This window comes from Perna viridis, chromosome 13 (genome assembly GCF_037379345.1).
Source record: "Perna viridis isolate PV_CMFRI_1.1 ecotype Kerala chromosome 13, ASM3737934v1, whole genome shotgun sequence".
NCBI classification, from domain to species: Eukaryota; Metazoa; Mollusca; class Bivalvia; order Mytilida; family Mytilidae; genus Perna; species Perna viridis.
In genome coordinates, this window is record NC_142457.1 from 34137792 (window position 1) to 34155796 (window position 18005).

Below are 18005 nucleotides of genomic sequence, written 5' to 3' on the forward strand. Positions count from 1 at the left end.
CGAGCTCTTCGTCACCCTCAGATAACAATTGTATCAATAAATTGATTTGAAACTGTTGACAGTCAGCCATGTTTATCAAACTTAAAAAGAAAACCTACTTGTTTATTTAAAATTAGAAAACCATAAGTTGGTTTTGAACCAGTTCCAAACCAGTTTTCAAAACCGAGAACCAAAACCGAAACCAGTTTTCTAGCGATAAATTCGCCCTGTGTTTCTGATTTATCTTTTCCGAGATGAAATAACAATGCAGGGTGGAATCAGGAATTGAGAGAAATCTGATCCAGAAATGTATAGCGGGGATTCCAAGTATCACAGGCGCGTAGCTGCCGTTAGGCAAAAAAGCTTTTGCTTGCACTTAATTTTGCCGATTTTTTTTTATAGATAAAATACATCCAGGAGAGGCATAAATGGTGCTCTAAAACACTTATCTCCGCGGACCCCCTGCCGTAATTTTGCCTACACTTCAATTTGGCTTCAGCTACGCGCATGTATCATTTGCTTTATTTAGATCACCCTCCACCACAAAACTAACAGGCCAAATTTTCCAACAAAATTAGTGGTTTCAATTACAAGAACCACTCTGGATCCGCCATTGTAGGTGCCTATGTAAATCTTGGGTTGTATTCTTTCGTATTCTTCAACCAAGTTTAAGTCTATTTTTAGAATGCTTACCCAACCGGTGCACCTGTTCCTTGCTCTCAGTTTTTGGTGGAGTCCGCCAGTTGCTTGTTTGCTTTTGTTTCTTTGTACGTGTTACTTTGGTTATTTTATGTTCTTTGTTGTGTTTGTCTGTTTTCTGTATCTGATCTCTGTCCTTGGATTGTATTCTTTTGATTTCTGCTCGAATATTGGTTCCCTTAATTACTCATATAACTATATAGTTACTCCTCTCCTCAGTCCTCAACTACATGTATTCTAGCTTTTTTATTTACATGTATTTTGCAGATGAAATGGTTTGTACGTTGATAAATTCACATATGACATATAAAAAAAACATTTGACGAAAATGAGTATACACCCCTTCTCAAAAATTTATTATGAATACGAATATACATGTATGTATTTTTCAATTTAAGACGTCCGCATGTGAGCAGAACAATAAACATACAATAATTTAGAAAGTATCTAAAGCATCTAAAGTACCGAAAATTAAAAGGGACTAGTTGCACTACCGGAAGTTATAAAGCTTGACATGTCGATGTTACGTCAACCATGAACTCCCCTGCGTCAGCCGACTTCTTCCACGAATTTGTATGTAAGAGGCAATGGGGCAGCGTTCAGCACTGAATACCCTAGACTATGAATACCCTGTGGAGGGACGGCGGGATACGACGTTTTGAGGGTAATTTTATTTATATGTAATGACAAGGTACCTATAAAATGCCAAACGAAACGAAATCTACAAATTGCGAAACGAAACTGTAAAATTCGAAACGAAACGGAACGGAGGAAAAAAATATAATGTGAATTGTAACCATATACACATATATGTACTTGAAATAAATCTAGATGTATACAGCAATAAATATTCCAAAAGGATTAACCAAGATTAGCGTATCTATGTATATGTACATATATGTATGTAAGGATGTGCTACTCTTATTCATGTTCATAGCAGAGTGAATGGCTTCTTCTTCTTTTTTTCATATTCTAGGTGTAATCTTCTGCGTACTTTTCACATATGTATGTAGTATATGAATTTTCACTTGGTTTATATATGAAAAGTTCCTACTCATAACAAAACCTCACTTGGAAAGTCTACACTTCTTGTTCTTCTGTTTCTCATATAGAGTGTAAATACAATGTAGCACCTTGGGACACAGCCAAACACGTACATTTACAAAGAATTATGAATAAGATAAAGTTACAGCTTTCTTATGAACATTGAATATAAAATATTTGGATAAGATGTGATGTTTTTCATTGGTTAATAACTGACCAATCAAAGTCATTCCATGTATTAAAAATAAAGATCACGATGAACTGCATTGAATAAATTTACCGTTAAAGCTACAAAAGAACGACCTGTGTTAATACCGAAATAGTAATTTCTAGCTGTTGACATTTTAAGATATTACCTTGTATGTGGTCTTATATTATGCTAACGGCCTTTAGATTTCCTAGATGAAATGGAGTTGATTACATTTTGAAATTGTGTTTTTTACACCAGGAACCCCTCACAGTTCACACCTAGCGAATATAGTAAGATGTACACTTCAAATATAATTTCCCTGAGGTCATTATTAGATATGTTATGAAGTTTTTTTTTTTTTTTGAATGAATGAAAATGTATTTATGGCTTATGATCGCAGTATTTCATGTAGTAGCCATCCATATGTCTTTTTTGTAACTTCGTCCATGGCTACTTATCAACCTCAGTTGTGTATAGTCACATGCATTGACTAAAATTATTCAAAAAAATAATAAAATGTCTTCTGTTATGATTATAGATTTTGATGTTGGCTGATTAAAGTCAAATCAAAGGACGATGCAACAATAATTCAGCCTTGATGCCTCCTTTTTAAACTAGGACAACAAGCATATATCAGGGGTTTTCCTGGCTTTAGACCATTATGGACCCACAAGATGGGCCAATGGTTCATTTAATATAGGAGCCTATGAAATATTCAGGATTTCAGTGGAGCATTTGAATGAAAGATGGGCCCTTGCAAAATTTTAATGGGCCAGAAATCTCTTGATACTCTCATAACTGACACATAAACAGTTTATTTTGGTGCCTATCAAGGGGCCAAGCCAAATAAATGACCAGTTTAATTCTCAAGACATTTTCCTGTATAACTGAAAGGGCCCATCCCAGGATAATCCCTGATACATACATGTATATATAAACTATTTATATAAATTCTAGGAAACTCGTTTCAACCCTTACGTGACAAAATGATGATGACTTCAATGATTTTTTTCTGCCGTTTCGTTTCGTACTTTACAATTTCGTTTCAATTCATTTCATTTTGTTTTGTTTTATTTCATTTAGTTTAGTTTCGTTTCGTTTTGATTTAATTTCGCATTTTATAGGTAACCTGTAATGACATGGAGTCGCATGATGTTTATTTACCTACATTTGTAAATGTATGTTGCAAAAAAACATATCAAATAACAATTTCGTCAAAACACACACTACAGCAATAATAAGGAATGAGTTATCAAAGAAACCCATATTCTAGTGGAAATCAAAATAGTGTAATCCAGGGACAAAGACCAGACATGGAAAACAGACAAACACAACAAAGAACATAAAGTTATTAAAGTAACACATTCAAAGTAACAAAAGTAAATGAGCAACTCAGACTCCACTGAAAACTTGGAGCATGGACCAGGTGAACTGGTAAGTAAGCATCTTTTGTTTTTCTAGGAACACCTGTTGAGCTGCTCATAAGAAGTCAAGTTGAGGTTGGACGAAAGAGGAAAGGATAACAATGACACATTGAACAAGTCAGTTTTCATGGTGCAGATGGATACGTGGAATGTTACTCTTTACAGGTACACTCCTTAAGATGTTTAGGTTTCCTGCACACGCAATACTTAAATACACACACGATAAACGAACGCTTCTGTTGTGCATTAACACACGAGGATAAACAAATGCTTACTGTGCATTTAAACGCACAATAGAAAAACGATGAAAAATAATAATATTAACAAATAACGACAAAAGGAAAAAAAAAGAAAATAGAATTTATGAAAATATATAAATTGATAAAAGCAAAAAATATAAAAATAACAGCTGAATCAAGGAAATAATCAAAGTACAAACATACTTGAACTCTTTAATCATGCAATTTAAACGAATGCTGGTATTGTGGGTTCAAACAAACGCTCCCAGCATGTATAACCTGGCAGCCCAGGTAATATTTGCATTCCACAAGTTTCTCTCAAATACATGTATAACCCCTGGTCACCAGTGACGTCTTCTGTCTTTTGGTTGACTGAGTAGATATGACGTTATTTTATCTATCAAATTACTTAGATTACCTTTCAGTACAAATGCACAATAAATAAGTTAATTTAGATAATTTCATCTTGGTTTTTACTTTATTTCATAAGCTGCAATTTACTCATATATTGTGCATATCTGTCGCTGGTGACCTGAGTCTATATTTTAGCAATCCTAGGGTTGCTTATAATATTGACCAGGGAATCAGATTACCAGCATGTAGACCTGGGGTTAGGGAGGTAATCCTGATTGAAAGGATATTAGTCACTAGAACGTTTGAATGACTCCTTATATGCAAGCTTCAAAGTGATACTGATGTTAAAGGGAAATAACTCCAAAAAAGGGTTCAACCTATATAACAAACTCAAAAGATGCAAGCCCTCAGTGACTCTGCTCTTTTGAAGTATCGATTCAATGTTTCAAGAGGGTATATTGAGGATTTTATTTTTATTATTATATAAGGTGGGGAAATATTTGACATGATATCTTCTTAATCTATTGCGAACCAAGATACCTTTAGATAAAATATTCAAATTCAAATATGAAAAATAATCTCTGTCATGACATGATACAGTACAGCTAACCAATACCTTTGCCAGTTTTATAACTACTTAACCTTTTTAGAGTTAAAAATATATTCTTTATTAGAATGTCTTATAAGACTTCAAGCTTCCCGTTTTCATTTTGTTACTTTGTTAAGCATAAAATGTACAGATCTATACAGTTTTGAACTATGTTAGCATATAAGATTGTTCCTTAATGCAGAAGTAGGAATATTTGTATTACATTAAAATTAAGCTGGGCCTTACAATACTCTATCATCAATATATAAGTCATCATAATGTGATATTTGGTAACCTTATTAAATATTAACATTACTGAAAATTTTGGTAAATTAAAAGCCTAGCATCTCCTCCAAAATAGACAGAATAAAATTTCTTGTTAAATCTGATATATTAATTCTTTAAGTAGCACTCGCGGTAAGAATCATGCAAAATGTGATTCACAGGTAAAAAGCATACATATTTTTATTTTTGATATTTTGTTTGAATTGCCATAGTAAACTGACATTAACGTTCAGTTTATCATATAACCGTGTTCTTAAGAGATAAAAATTATAGGAATGCCCTGTAGATTTCATAATTAAGGGAGATAACTCTGTAAATGACACTCAAATACAGTAGAATTGGATTTTCAATGTTGATTATCTCCTAAGAGCAGGCAGATTTGAATGAATAATTACACATTTCATAGAATAGACCCATAAAACAACTTAATTACGAAAATAAAAATATGTAACCTTTTTGGGGTGTATCGCATATTTCAGATTTTGCATGATTCTTACAAAGACAGTCACTTAAAATATTGGCAGATGATACACAGCAGTTAGTGTAATATCATGTAAAAAATTTAAGAAAGTTGAATGATGGGAAAAATTGGGGATACTCCAGGTCTACTACCTTAAGAGAATACTCAAAATTTAAGAAAAAAAAACAATTGCTGATATTTTGCTCCCAAAAATGAGTTAATATGGAGTTACTAAGGCATTCCTATATCAGGGAGAACCATGAGCTTTACAACACATGTACTGTCTGTGCTAGTCTCATTAAAATAGTAAAGGACATTAGGTTTATAGAATGTCTTTCTATAAGTGGTTCATAAACTCAACAATCTTTTAAGAATTTCAAAATGTTTGTCTTCATGGCTAGTTCTGTATTATGTCCATTGTTAATGAAGTTACCAGAGTCAGAACACTGATGCATGTACTGTGGAATGTTTTATTTACAGATAATATGATCAATACCATTTTCCATTCAAGCTGGGGTATATAATGATAACTGCAGTTTTTGCAGTAGTGTTTATCTGGAGAAAAGCCTGATTACTCAGAAGTCTGTTGTCTACCACTTTTTCCAGTTGTTTCCAGGATATTTTTTGATATTGTTTAAGGAGCTAGACCTAGAATAAGGGGCACAACTCTTGCAAATTATTGGAACATTTCTATTCTGCATTTTACATCAATCTCATGTAAGCATGTATGTAACTTGGACTGATTTCGTTCTGTTTCAAATGAAAGCTCGATAGGCTTTGATGAAATTGAATATGATACATATCACTGATTTCAATAGTTATGTCCCTTATCCTAAGTCTACCTCCTTAAATGTTTTCTTAATACTATTACAGACTCCAGATGACAACACTTTAAAGAGCTTACTGAGACCCAACATTGAAAAAACCAGTTAAGATGGTTGTCTACAGTAGCTTACTGAGAGCCAACATTGAAAAACCAGTTAAGATGGTTGTCTGCAGTAGATAGCTGAGAGCCATCATTAAAAAACCAGTTAGGATGGTTGTCTACAGTAGCTTGCCGAGAGTCAACATTGAAAAACCAGTTAAGATGGTTGTCTACAGTATCTTACTGAGAGCCAACATTGAAAAACCAGTTAAGATGGTTGTCTACAGTAGCTTGCCGAGAGCCAACATTGAAAAACCAGTTAAGATGGTTGTCTGTAGTAGCTTACTGTCATACTGAGAGCCAACATTGAAAAGCTAGTTGATGATTGTTTACAGTAGCAAAACATAGTCTGTAAGAGACATCACCATCATACTAAGCTACTGTTGGTGAGGAGAAGGTCTGCTTGGTGTTAGCATTAAGTACCTTATTAGAGCTGAGTAGTGAAAGGTAATTCATGATACAATATACATAATAAGCCTTTGGAGCAATACAAAAATATCATGATATGTATCATCATTCAACATTAGCCTTACATTAACAGCAGTCATACTATATTTAGTCATTTTTTAAAGAAGCCAAATGCTTATTATCTGGATTAACATTGTGTAAGGGCATTTATGATTTGTATAACCACTCTTTTGCACATGTCATTTATTTTCAGTTATACAGCAAAAGTAAAACAGAAAACTGAGGTAGAAAGGCAAAATCTAAGTATCACTATTCACGGCAGACTTGGAGAGGCAAAGTCTTAAGTATCACTATTCATGGCAGACTTGGAGAGGCAAAGTCTAAGTATCACTATTCATGGCAGACTTGGAGAGGCAAAATCTAAGTATCATTATTAATGACAGATTATACAATACAGGTTTTGATCTGACCAACAATCCAGGGCTCACACTACTGGGTGATTCGAGCAAAATAGTTGCCCTAGGATTGCTCACTTAACCCTGAGACAACACCAAAAGCTACTAGAGTGAAGTCACTGTTGCACTCTCATTTTCAGACCTCGCCCATTATTTGGACTGTACTGAGTCTTTTAGCGGTATTTTGACCAGCTTTATCTCTCTTCCAATAACAATTCAAAGAAGAATGGCGCCTGTTCAAGAAAAACGAATTTAAAAATCTTCAAAATCTATTGAATATTAGGTTACAAGCAAGTATTTTAATCAGCTTTTAATTTCTAACATTTAAGACCAGGTACAGAATGAACATTTGTCACTCCAGGTTACGATGGATTGCAACAAAACTTTGCCCAAATATACTTTACAATATATCCTTGTCAATATTGTATGGGGATATTTGATCTGCCAAAAACCATGGACAATGAAATTAAAAAAAAGACTATAGGGGGTCAAATTGACGATTTTTGGAAATAACTTGTAAACAAATAGGTTTAGCTAAAGTCTGACAAGGTAAGATTGATCAGCATGATGAGACTGACCTTTGCCGAAAATATTCATCTGCACCATGAAAACTGATTTGTTCAAAGTGTCATGGTTTTCCTTTCCTCTTTTGTCTATCCTGGACTTGACTTTGTATGAGCAACTCGGCGGGTATTTCTAGAAAAGCAGAGGAAGCTTACCCTACCGGTGCACCTGTTCCATGCTACCAGTTTTTAGTGGAGTCTGAGTTGCTTATCTACTTTTGTTACTTTGTGTGTATTGTTTTTGTTACTTTATGTTCTTTGTTGTGTTTTTCTGTTTTCCATGTTTGGTCTTTGTCCCTGGATGACTTTCTTTTGATTTCCACTATAACCTTGGTTCCCTTGGTTACTCTTTGCTGTATATTTCTGTTTTCCATGTCTAGTCTTTGTGCCTGGATTACATTCTTTTGATTTCCGCTATAACTTTGGTTCCCTTGATTACTTGTTGTTGTGTTTGTCTGTTTTCCATGTCTGGTCATTATTCTTTGATTACATTCTTTTGATTTCCGCTGGAATCTTGGTTCCCTTGAATACTCTTTCATAAAGCCCAAATAGATCTTACAATATATCCTTATCAGTGTTGTATGGGGATTTTCGATCTGCCAAAAACTATGGCTAATGATACTAAAAGTAGACTATAGGGGGTCAAATTAAAGATTGAAGATTTTTGGAAATAACTTGTAAACAAATAGGTTTAGCTAAAGTCTGACTAGGTAAGATTGGTCAGCATGGTGAGACCGACCTTTGTTGAAAATATCCATCTGCACCATGAAAACTGATTTGTTCAATGTGTCATAGTTTTCCTTTCCTCTTTTGCCTATCCTGGACTTGACTTTGTATGAGCGACTCGGCGGGTGTTTCTAGAAAAGCAGAGGAAGCTTACCCTACCAGTGCACCTGGTCCATGCTCCCAGTTTTTAGTGGAGTCTGAGTTGCTTATCTACTTTTGTTACTTTGTGTGTATTGTTTTTGTTACTTTATGGCTACTTTGTTGTGTTTGTCTGTTTTCCGTGTTTGGTCTTTGTCCCTAGATAACTTTCTTTTGATTTCCACTATAACCTTGGTTCCCTTGGTTACTCTTTGTTGTATATTTCTGTTTTCCATGTCTAGTCTTTGTGCCGGGATTATATTCTTTTAAATTTCCGCTATAACTTTGGTTCCCTTGATTACTTGTTGTTGTGGTTGTCTGTTTTCCATGTCTGGTCTTTATTCTTTGATTACATTCTTTTGATTTCCGCTGGAATCTTGGTTCCCTTGAATACTCTTTCATAAAGATCTGTTGAATTTTATTGCCCTTGAAGAGTAAAAAAATAACTATGAGAGATTTGTTTTATAAATGAAAACCCAATTGAAAACTAAGATACACACTATTGATTAAATGATTCTTGTGACAATAGTAAACAGAAGGTCAAGAGGTCAACTTTAGAACCTCTAGATTTTTTGTTATTTTCTTTGTAAAAAAAATTAACAGCTCTCATGACAATTCCAATTGTATGCACAATAAACAGATCCTTCAGTGGTGTAAATTTCAGAAAAAAAAATTGTAGACTGAATTATCTATTATTGATGCAAATTTTAGAATAATCTGTTGACTCCTTAGAGTTATGTCCCCTGAAAATGTCATTAATGACAAGGTTTTAAACCACTTTTTCCTGTTTTTGAAGCAGATTGATGATTAATGTAAATTGATGAAAAAAAATGTTTCTGGTTAATAAGTCAAATGTATATTGTGATATCATGTCAGTCTGTCTGTCTGTCACCCGTTAGGTTTGAAGGTAGCTTTTATATATCAGGTTGGTTAGTCAAGTGTATATGGTGATTCCATGTCTGTCAGTCTGTTGCACTATAGTTTTGGAGGTGTTTGTTTTACCTTTGGTTAATTAGTCGAGTGTATATGGTGATTCAATGTCAGTCTGTGTGTCTGTCTGTCTGGTTTTGAGATATTTTGTATACCTCTGGTAAATTAGTCAAATGTATATAGTGATCTCGTGTCTGTCTGTCTGTAACATGTTAGGTTTGGAGGTAGTTTTTTATACCTCTGGTTAATCAGTCAAGTGTATATGGTGATTCCTTTTTGGTCAGTCTATCTGTCTGTGTGTCTGTTTGCTTTTGAGATATTTTGTATAGCTCTGGTAAATTAGTCAAATGTATATATATTGATCTCGTGTCTGTCTGTATGTCTGTAGCATGTTAGATTGGAGGTAGTTTTTTATACTTCTGGTTAATAAGTCAAGTGTATGAAGTGATCTGGGTGTCAGTATGTCTGTCTGTTAAGACAGGTTTGGGTGTTCTTTTTTAAATATAAAAGTCATTAGTTCATTGGTTACAGATTTTATGCAAGTACAATGTTTTTATTCTTGTTCTATTTTCTGGACATTTGTCTCTCCAGTGGTGTGGAAGAATGTGTTGGACAAAATCTTAGTCTGCTTTCATCTCAATTGTTCCATGTTCATCTTGACTGTGTATATATCATCTTCCAGTACTATGTGCATGGGGCTGTTTGAGATGATGGCTGCATTTCATCATCATCCATGGATTCAGCAACTGAGGACCTGCCACAAATATTTTTTTCGCCTTAATCTTCCTGAATGGATTTAGACTCTCACTGTCTACAAACCAGCCTGACTTCTTTATGTTCCAGAATGTATGTAGACCACCCTGACCCTCATGATAAACTTATGATGTTCAAGTATCTTTTTTAAAGTAAATCGGAAGTGATAAATGCTTTCCAATGGCAAATCTGAAGGGTTTATGCTTTTTTGATATAACAATTGACATTTCAATACACGTTAAAAAAAAAACTGTGCTACTTACTAACTGTTACAGTCTGTGGCATCAACATTTTACCTACTAGCCCGAATAGTCAATTTCAGTATATCTTTATAAGAATGCAACTGAAATTCTCAGACTTTTCACCAACACGAATCAATTTTTACTAGCCTCAGGTTTTGGGCTAACGACTAAAAGCACAGATTGAACTAATTAAGGAAAGTCACTATATTTATTTATCTATGTATGTTATTTTGTATGAATTACATAATGTGAAACCTGTCTAAACCTACATCCTTCAAATTTAAATTGGCTCCTCTAAGACTTGTATAGGTTGTTGGTTTTCTAAGGTTCCAAAATCTACATTTACACTGATATAAAGATCTTTATAAAAAAGTATCTGCTTTAGACAGGTTTCACTGTATATGAAATATCTAAGTTTTGTGTTGTGCCTTTTGTTTCAAATAGTTTTTTTTGTTTGTTTGTTTGTTTTTTTTAATTATCTCCCTTAGACCACACATTTTAAGCTTCTCTCAAATTAATTCTTTTTTCCATCGGATTGTTATTGGGGGCTTCTTGCTTGTTAGAAACCAAGGTAAAGTCAAGTCCAACTCAATATCCAGATGAGGCACTGACCATATTTTGCTGATGGAGGGCTAGGATAATTAGGAGATTAAAATTCAGAATCCTCCACAAAAAATGTTCTTACTCAATCACTCTGACATTTCAATATTGTCTTTCTTATCAGCATGAGATATTGATATCTGCTGAGTTACGGGGATGATATCATTCAAGGACTGATCACATGGGCAATATTCAAACGGTCATTAATCTGTTTATCACATGTGTTTTTTGGCAGTCCTTTAAGAAAGAAAAACCATAAATGACTAGCAGATACATTGTGTGGTATATTCTTTTGACATAAAGTCAAGCTTACAACTTACTTTTATTTTCCTACTTTATAGGAAGCTGGGCATCATATGTACATGAAGAAATATGGTTACTGTCAGGGAGACTACAAAGGGAGATAAACCAAATCAAGTATGTTTCATGTTTATAAATCGTAAGCACAACTTCTCCCTTAACATCTCAATGGATTTTGATGAAACTTTATACGAAGGTTTTGCAACATATTTAGATGTGCATGAAATAAGATAGTTACTGTCAGCAGACTCCAAGGGGAGTTAATCCAACTTAAGTGTTGAAATGTTATAACCTCATAAGCGCATCTCCTCCTACACCGCTGAATTGATTTTGATGGAACTTTATAGGAAGGTAGGGCATCATATATAGATGTGCATGAAAAAATACAGTTACTGTCTGGGGACTGCAAAGGGAGAAAGTTGAACTTCCAGGTTACACATTCAACTGCATTTGAAATGGGGTGTATTCTCTTTATGAACTTGCTGAAAGTATTTCTAGTTTATCTTTAGTTGGTGTGTGTTTTTCTATTATTATTTATAGTGTTTTATTTGTTTCTGTGTCTGTATCATGGTCTCTTTTCTACTTTACATTTAACAGATTATCTGGTATTCTCCAGTTGAGTGGTTGGTCCATGTGGGTTAAAGAGATTAGAACTGCTCCCCGCTTTTATTTATTTTGTTAATTTTGCCTTCTTAGTCCGGTATGTTTCCTGGTTTTATTGTATTATAACCAATTGTTAGGCACAGATCAGGTTTGTACTTAGGGGGATGTATGGCCTGGTTTGTTTTAAAAAATAAGATTATTCCATATTTCAGCCAAAATTTTTTTCTCTGTTATACGATAAAAAAAAACAATTCAATATTTCCATCATCCCTATTTTGATTATAACCAAATAAATATTTTAACCCTGGCTGAAAAATTAATTATTTTCGCGCTTCGGCAAAAAAAGTTTGTAACTCACCATAAAGTCCGAGCCCCCTCCCCTTTTCCATAAGAGCCTTATTTCATATCAAACAAATGAAATGCCTCGCAGGGCTTAGCTTGATACTAAGCAGGGGTTAAACCATGAAGGGTTGGGTCATATTTTTACACACTATTGAAGCTTGATGCAGATTTCAATTTTTCATAAAGATCTATACATTTATACTTCCTGTCCAGACGAGAAATATCTACCAACCTCGACAATGACAGAACTGACAATGGAATGATACGACCGCAAATTTGTTTTAATCTATCTGTTATTTGAATTGGTGGATCCTTTATTCATGGTGTCGATGGGGGGAGAGATCGACTGATTGATTGATTGAAAGCAGTGAATTGACTGTTTCATACTTTTCTAGTGCAAAATCTTGTTATACTATTTAAATTGAAATGAATCTGCTTTTATATGATCTCTAACAAGGACCTCTTTACTAGATACAAGCAGGAAGACATGAACATCATCATCAGATGATACAGATGGATTGGACACATCTTAAGAAAAATTCAACAAGACCACAGTAAAACAGCCCTTTTCTGGAAACTACAGTGAAAGCAACGCAGAGATAATGTGGCGTCATACCATTGTGTTGGAAATGAGCAAAGTTAGCCACTAATGGGAAAGCCTATATCAAATGGTCAAAAAGCAAACATCAATTTGGTGTACTTGGCAGTAATTAAGAACTGGCTTGACACTTGATCCTATCTTCACACCAAACAATTCAATGTGCTTGCTCATGGAAGTACCATCTATCGTTAAATCAATCACTCGTTTCCAAGAGATAAGGCAAAACAAATGTGTTTACAGTTGCATCCTGAAAAAATTGGGTCAGTCGGTTGGTCAATTTTTTTTATTTCCATTTTGTACAATAATTGAGGCAATGGTTACTGATCAAGGACAAAATTTCCAGAAATTGAAATTTCCTGATAAAAAATTCAGTGTTGGAGGCAAGCAAATAGGGTACAATGTATGTCGGGTTACAGTAAACACACATTTTTGTTTTGCCTTACCTTGAAACATTGTCTTATAATCCCTGTCTGTATTTTCTGCTATTTTGGGGGATGCAGAAAAGTTAAAAACAACCAATCCTTAAAAATTACCCTATGATCACTCGAAATTCCTGGCAAGGGAGGACATTACAACTTACCCCTGCAGGCAAACACAATGAGTTTCGTAGGATATATATATATATATATATATACATGTATTTTTTTTACATTTTATGTTTGTACAAAATTAAAAGACAAATTACACAAAAAAATATCAGATTTTCTTGATTTCAACAATTGTAAGTAACTTTCTGGACACTGGAAAACTCAGGAGCAATAACACTTCTCTTAAAATCAGTCTAACTATTGATGATGTGCAATGGCTTGATTTAAAATGTTTCACAGTAATTTTGAATTGGAAGAAAACTTAATTGATACATCAAAATAGACCTATAATTAAGTTATTGTCATATGGACTTTAAAACTTAAATTTCTTTTGCACTAAAATTACTTACAAAAAAACAAGTGGTAAATGTTGTTATACTATTGTAATGAAGTCTACAAAAACAAAACAAAACTTAAAAAAAATGAAACAACAACATACATGTAAGTCCCCAAAGTGATAAAATCTTGATTAAAAGTTTTGTTAGTTCCTATCGACAGACTCCTACTAATGATGACTGATGGACAGCATTGACATGGTTTGGAAGCAAAATGGATTGTCTCCCTTAGAACTACAATGTACATTACAATGTAATTAAAATTATTTACATGTAGAATTTAAATTGATGGTTTGTATCTGTTTTTTGAACTTAATATATAAGTGTAAGTTTTTGTAAGAATCAGGCAAAATGGATGTCACAACCCCACCAATCTGACAATATAATTTCACCCTTGGATACTATCACTATATGAAAATACCATAATTTGATCTCTGCATCACTGGATTTGTTCAAAAAAATTTTCAAGAAAATGTTATAGAAATGAAATTTTTGACAGAATTCGCTGCCCTTGTAATCTTCTTTTTATGTGCATTTCAATGTGATTATAAGTCAAGTTACCAAAATGATACGAAAAATCTTAACTTTTAACTTTAAATCTGAGAGCAAATCCATGTAGTCAAATTACACTTGGAAAACGGTTGGGTTTTGTCATACCATGGTTCAACAACTGCCTAACTCTTACAGAGACTGACACTTAATACATACATTTACATTACATAATTCTGAGAGAGATATAACTAGAAATACTTTAAGCAATCTCAATAAGAAAATGCCACTTCTTTACATGTACTTGGAAAAAACTGTAAGCAATCCACACTTGGTAATATCCCCCTGCCACTTTCCTCTTTACCACTCATCCACACAAATTTCTGACAATTTAGTGTAATTTTTATGAACCCAGTCAATGAAATATGGCAAAATCAGGGGTTTTCACAGCCTTGTCTTAGGATCTATAAAATCACAGATATGTGTTTTATTAGTCTGAATCTTTTGTATTTGCTAGTAAATAATATAAATAATGTGAAAAAACCTAATATATTCATTCCATTGATATTCATGCATCTAATGTAAGTCACTACATGTATATACCTTGTGATGTCTCAAAAACACCTAATTTTAGAGTTCCGCATACACTATAAGGTTTCAAAAACGAAATTTTTTGTAGAAAAACTGGAAAAATACAGCTGACTGTCTGCTTATGTACCTGATAAGCTTAGAACCTTACATCATTTTATATTTGTTTCAGATCTTATTTCCTTCGATTATTGGACATGCAATGTACCACTGATACTAAATTTGCTATAACTTATATATTTTTTCAACTAATCATGATGAGCACATTTATTGATCTAATAGGTACGAGAACACAATTAATTCCCCTTGGTTTTCGTTGTATACGAATATAGTTCCAACTTTGGTAGTAGGTACCTTCCACATTTTTTCATATTTTTACTGGAAACTTATTTGCTAAAGTTTTGCCTCTAATTGGTAGAAAATTGGTTAAAATTACATGGGATTTTTTTTCATTAATCAATTCTGACTAAAAGTTGTGATTTGGTTTAGTGGAAGAAGGTTAAAATTTAGGACTTTTAACTCAGTTCATTTGTCATGTTTACCCCATCTCCGAATTATATGTACTAATTTCAGAAAATGATGGTAAAATTTTCTACAATTTATATATAAAATCCTGTTTGTACATATCTTTAGGCCAGAGAAGTTTTATTCAGTTTGTGCCAGTGGAATTTTTTTAATCTGCTCAAATGTGTATATTGAAATGCACTTGAAAATTAATTGCAGTCTCGTGCCTGCAGGTCTCAGTATCGTATAGATTTCTCCATTGGCTCCAATGCTAACGGTGCATGTTTCAAAAAATTTTTAAAAATTGAAAAGTTGATTCAAATAAACTTTCATACATATATCATGTTTCAGGAAATGTTCAAATTTGATTTTAACTTAAAAAACCTAGACCAGTCCACGAAGATTGGAAAATCATCAAACCTTGAAGTCAAAAGCACATGTTTTCTACTTTCACTTTGGTATTGTTGTTGTGCTGCAGTACTCCCTATCAACTGGATATCCTTCCTCTTTCCTGTCTTTGAATCTGTAAATAAAAATCACACATTTTTTCTACTTGGATACATCTTTAAATATGGCCAAAATTCAAGTTCAAAATTAAATGCAGCTCTTTAAAAAAAAATAAGAAAAAAAAGGAACTCTATTTTATTAGCCTCCATGTTTTGACGTACACCCGCTTAAGAATATCAATACGATACTGGTACCTATTACTAAAGGCAAAGTTTGCGAAAAAGTTTTAAAAAAATTTAACAGTTAATGTGATATGTTTTGAAATACCTTGTAATTTTTTTTTAAATTTCCATGGGAAATATGGTTGTAGCGGACAAATTTATACATGTACCCTATTCTGCGAAATAAGAAATTTCAATGGAAATAGTGAAATTTTTAGTTTTTTTAATTTTTAAATTTCAAACACAATTTTTAAGATGTTTGGGATAATTTGTCATAAAGTTGTAATAGATGTTCTAAATATTTGAAATTTATGAAAATTGTTGACCTTTTCTGTATTATGTAATTTATGTGATTTTTTATTATTGTCATGTATGAATATTTGACTTTTTTCAAAATAAAAGTTGTACTGTTAACTTTTTGTTTTCTTTGAGCCAAATATATTACTGAACATTTAAAAGAACAATTAATGCTGAATAACTGTGATGGTTAATGATTTTATGAAACTTCACACCTAGGCTAGAATAGCCACTTAAACTGCTTAGATGTTGGAGCTCCGGGTCACTCATCAGCCTCATAATCATACCAGTAAAAATGACACTGTTGGCACATTAATGCAAATTTGAAATAATGCAACCTCTTGGCACTTAGCAAGTATGATACAAATATTTCTAGAAAAGTATATATACACAGAATTCCAAAAATCCACATTCAAAGTGCAAAAATGCCAAAAGTACACAAGTCAAAAAGTGGCTATTTCAAGCATGGACATGATAAAAGAAGACAAGTGCCTACCATAAAATGGGAAACTGAGCCTCAAAAAACTGTTTTTCATAGACCAGATGCAAACACTAGAGCAGAGGAAACATTAAACCCACAAGCATTACCTATTTTGGAAGAGAATGTGAAAAAAATGGAAAACCCACCAAAAATCACAGTACTTAGAGAAAAACCTGGGGAGGAGAACATATTTGAAAAGTACATGCACCCTAAAATACAAGGCAATAAGGACACTTACAGATTTCTACATGCAGATAAGACTTGTAAGCTGTTCACTGAAGCATTTCATGAACATGTAAACCAATTTCCAGACTGTCCAGGCAATTTCCAGTTTGACTACTCAAAAGAGCGACAGCATACCATGTGCTGGATGGAAAGTGTGGTATGTACATTGTGTGGATACAAAACTAAAATGGTTCCTCTTTATGAAGAAGTAGACTCAGGCAAGAGAGGCAGAAAGGCAGGTGCACCAAATATCAGACTGCAGATTGCACTAGCAGACAGTAGCATTTCAAATAGTGCATGGTGCCAGATTATGAGCACTATCAGTCATCCCGCACCATTTAGTACAAACATGCAGAGACAAGCAAACACCACTGGAGAAGAACTTGTGAAAATGAACAAAAAAAACATGAAGGAACAAAGAAAAACTGTAAAAAGGACACTTCTAAGACATGGGTTCCCAGAAAACACACCTATACCAGCTGAAACTGACACACAATACAACAAATCCTTGTTCGGTCACCGTAAAACAACACCGTTTCAGCCTGCTACCCAGGCTACAAGCTCACTAGCAGAAAATGTGACAGTAAAGAAGAAACTTATTGGACTTCATGATGCAAACAAGCTTTGTAAGACAGCAAGCTATTTAAGATCACTTGGAGGAGATCCAGAGTGTCCAGGCCACCCTGGTCACTGTTCAGCAAACATGAAATGGAGTGCTACAATTGGCAATGAAGAGAGATATGGTGAAATACTGGCTGATATGCTAAATGAAGATGAAGAACCACTTATAATTGGACAATTAACAACAGATGGGGACAGCCATGCATTCAGAGGATTTAGCCGGAAACAAGAAGAAAATTTAAATTTCATACCTGAGAACCTTCGCGACACCAGACACTTAGCCAAATCACAAGTGCGAGCCTGTGACAATGCCAAATTCAGTGAAATGATGCTACAGTTTGTAACTAAGGCAGACCGTACT

The 18005-nt window shown here is 33.8% G+C and overlaps 1 protein-coding gene and 1 long non-coding RNA gene across 3 annotated transcripts; both read left to right on the forward strand.

Annotated features, from left to right (window-relative positions):
• Positions 1–1112: 1112 nt before the first annotated feature.
• On the forward strand, positions 1113–16434 carry LOC148600571 (uncharacterized). Of its 2 annotated transcripts, XR_015918018.1 has the most exons (6): positions 1120–1342; positions 3374–3501; positions 6137–6635; positions 6850–11420; positions 12720–14024; positions 15021–16434. It is a non-coding gene; the product is annotated as an uncharacterized LOC148600571 (long non-coding RNA). The 2 variants fall into 2 exon arrangements; XR_015918017.1 differs by having other exon boundaries at positions 1113–1342; positions 12720–16434.
• A 280-nt stretch (positions 16435–16714) lies between these two features.
• LOC148600572 (uncharacterized) lies at positions 16715–17984 on the forward strand (the record flags this gene model as incomplete). The annotated part of the gene is given in 1 exon segment (XM_088558079.1): positions 16715–17984. A coding segment is annotated over 1 exon segment (1242 nt), but the record flags the coding sequence as incomplete, so codon positions are not given.
• Positions 17985–18005: the final 21 nt, after the last annotated feature.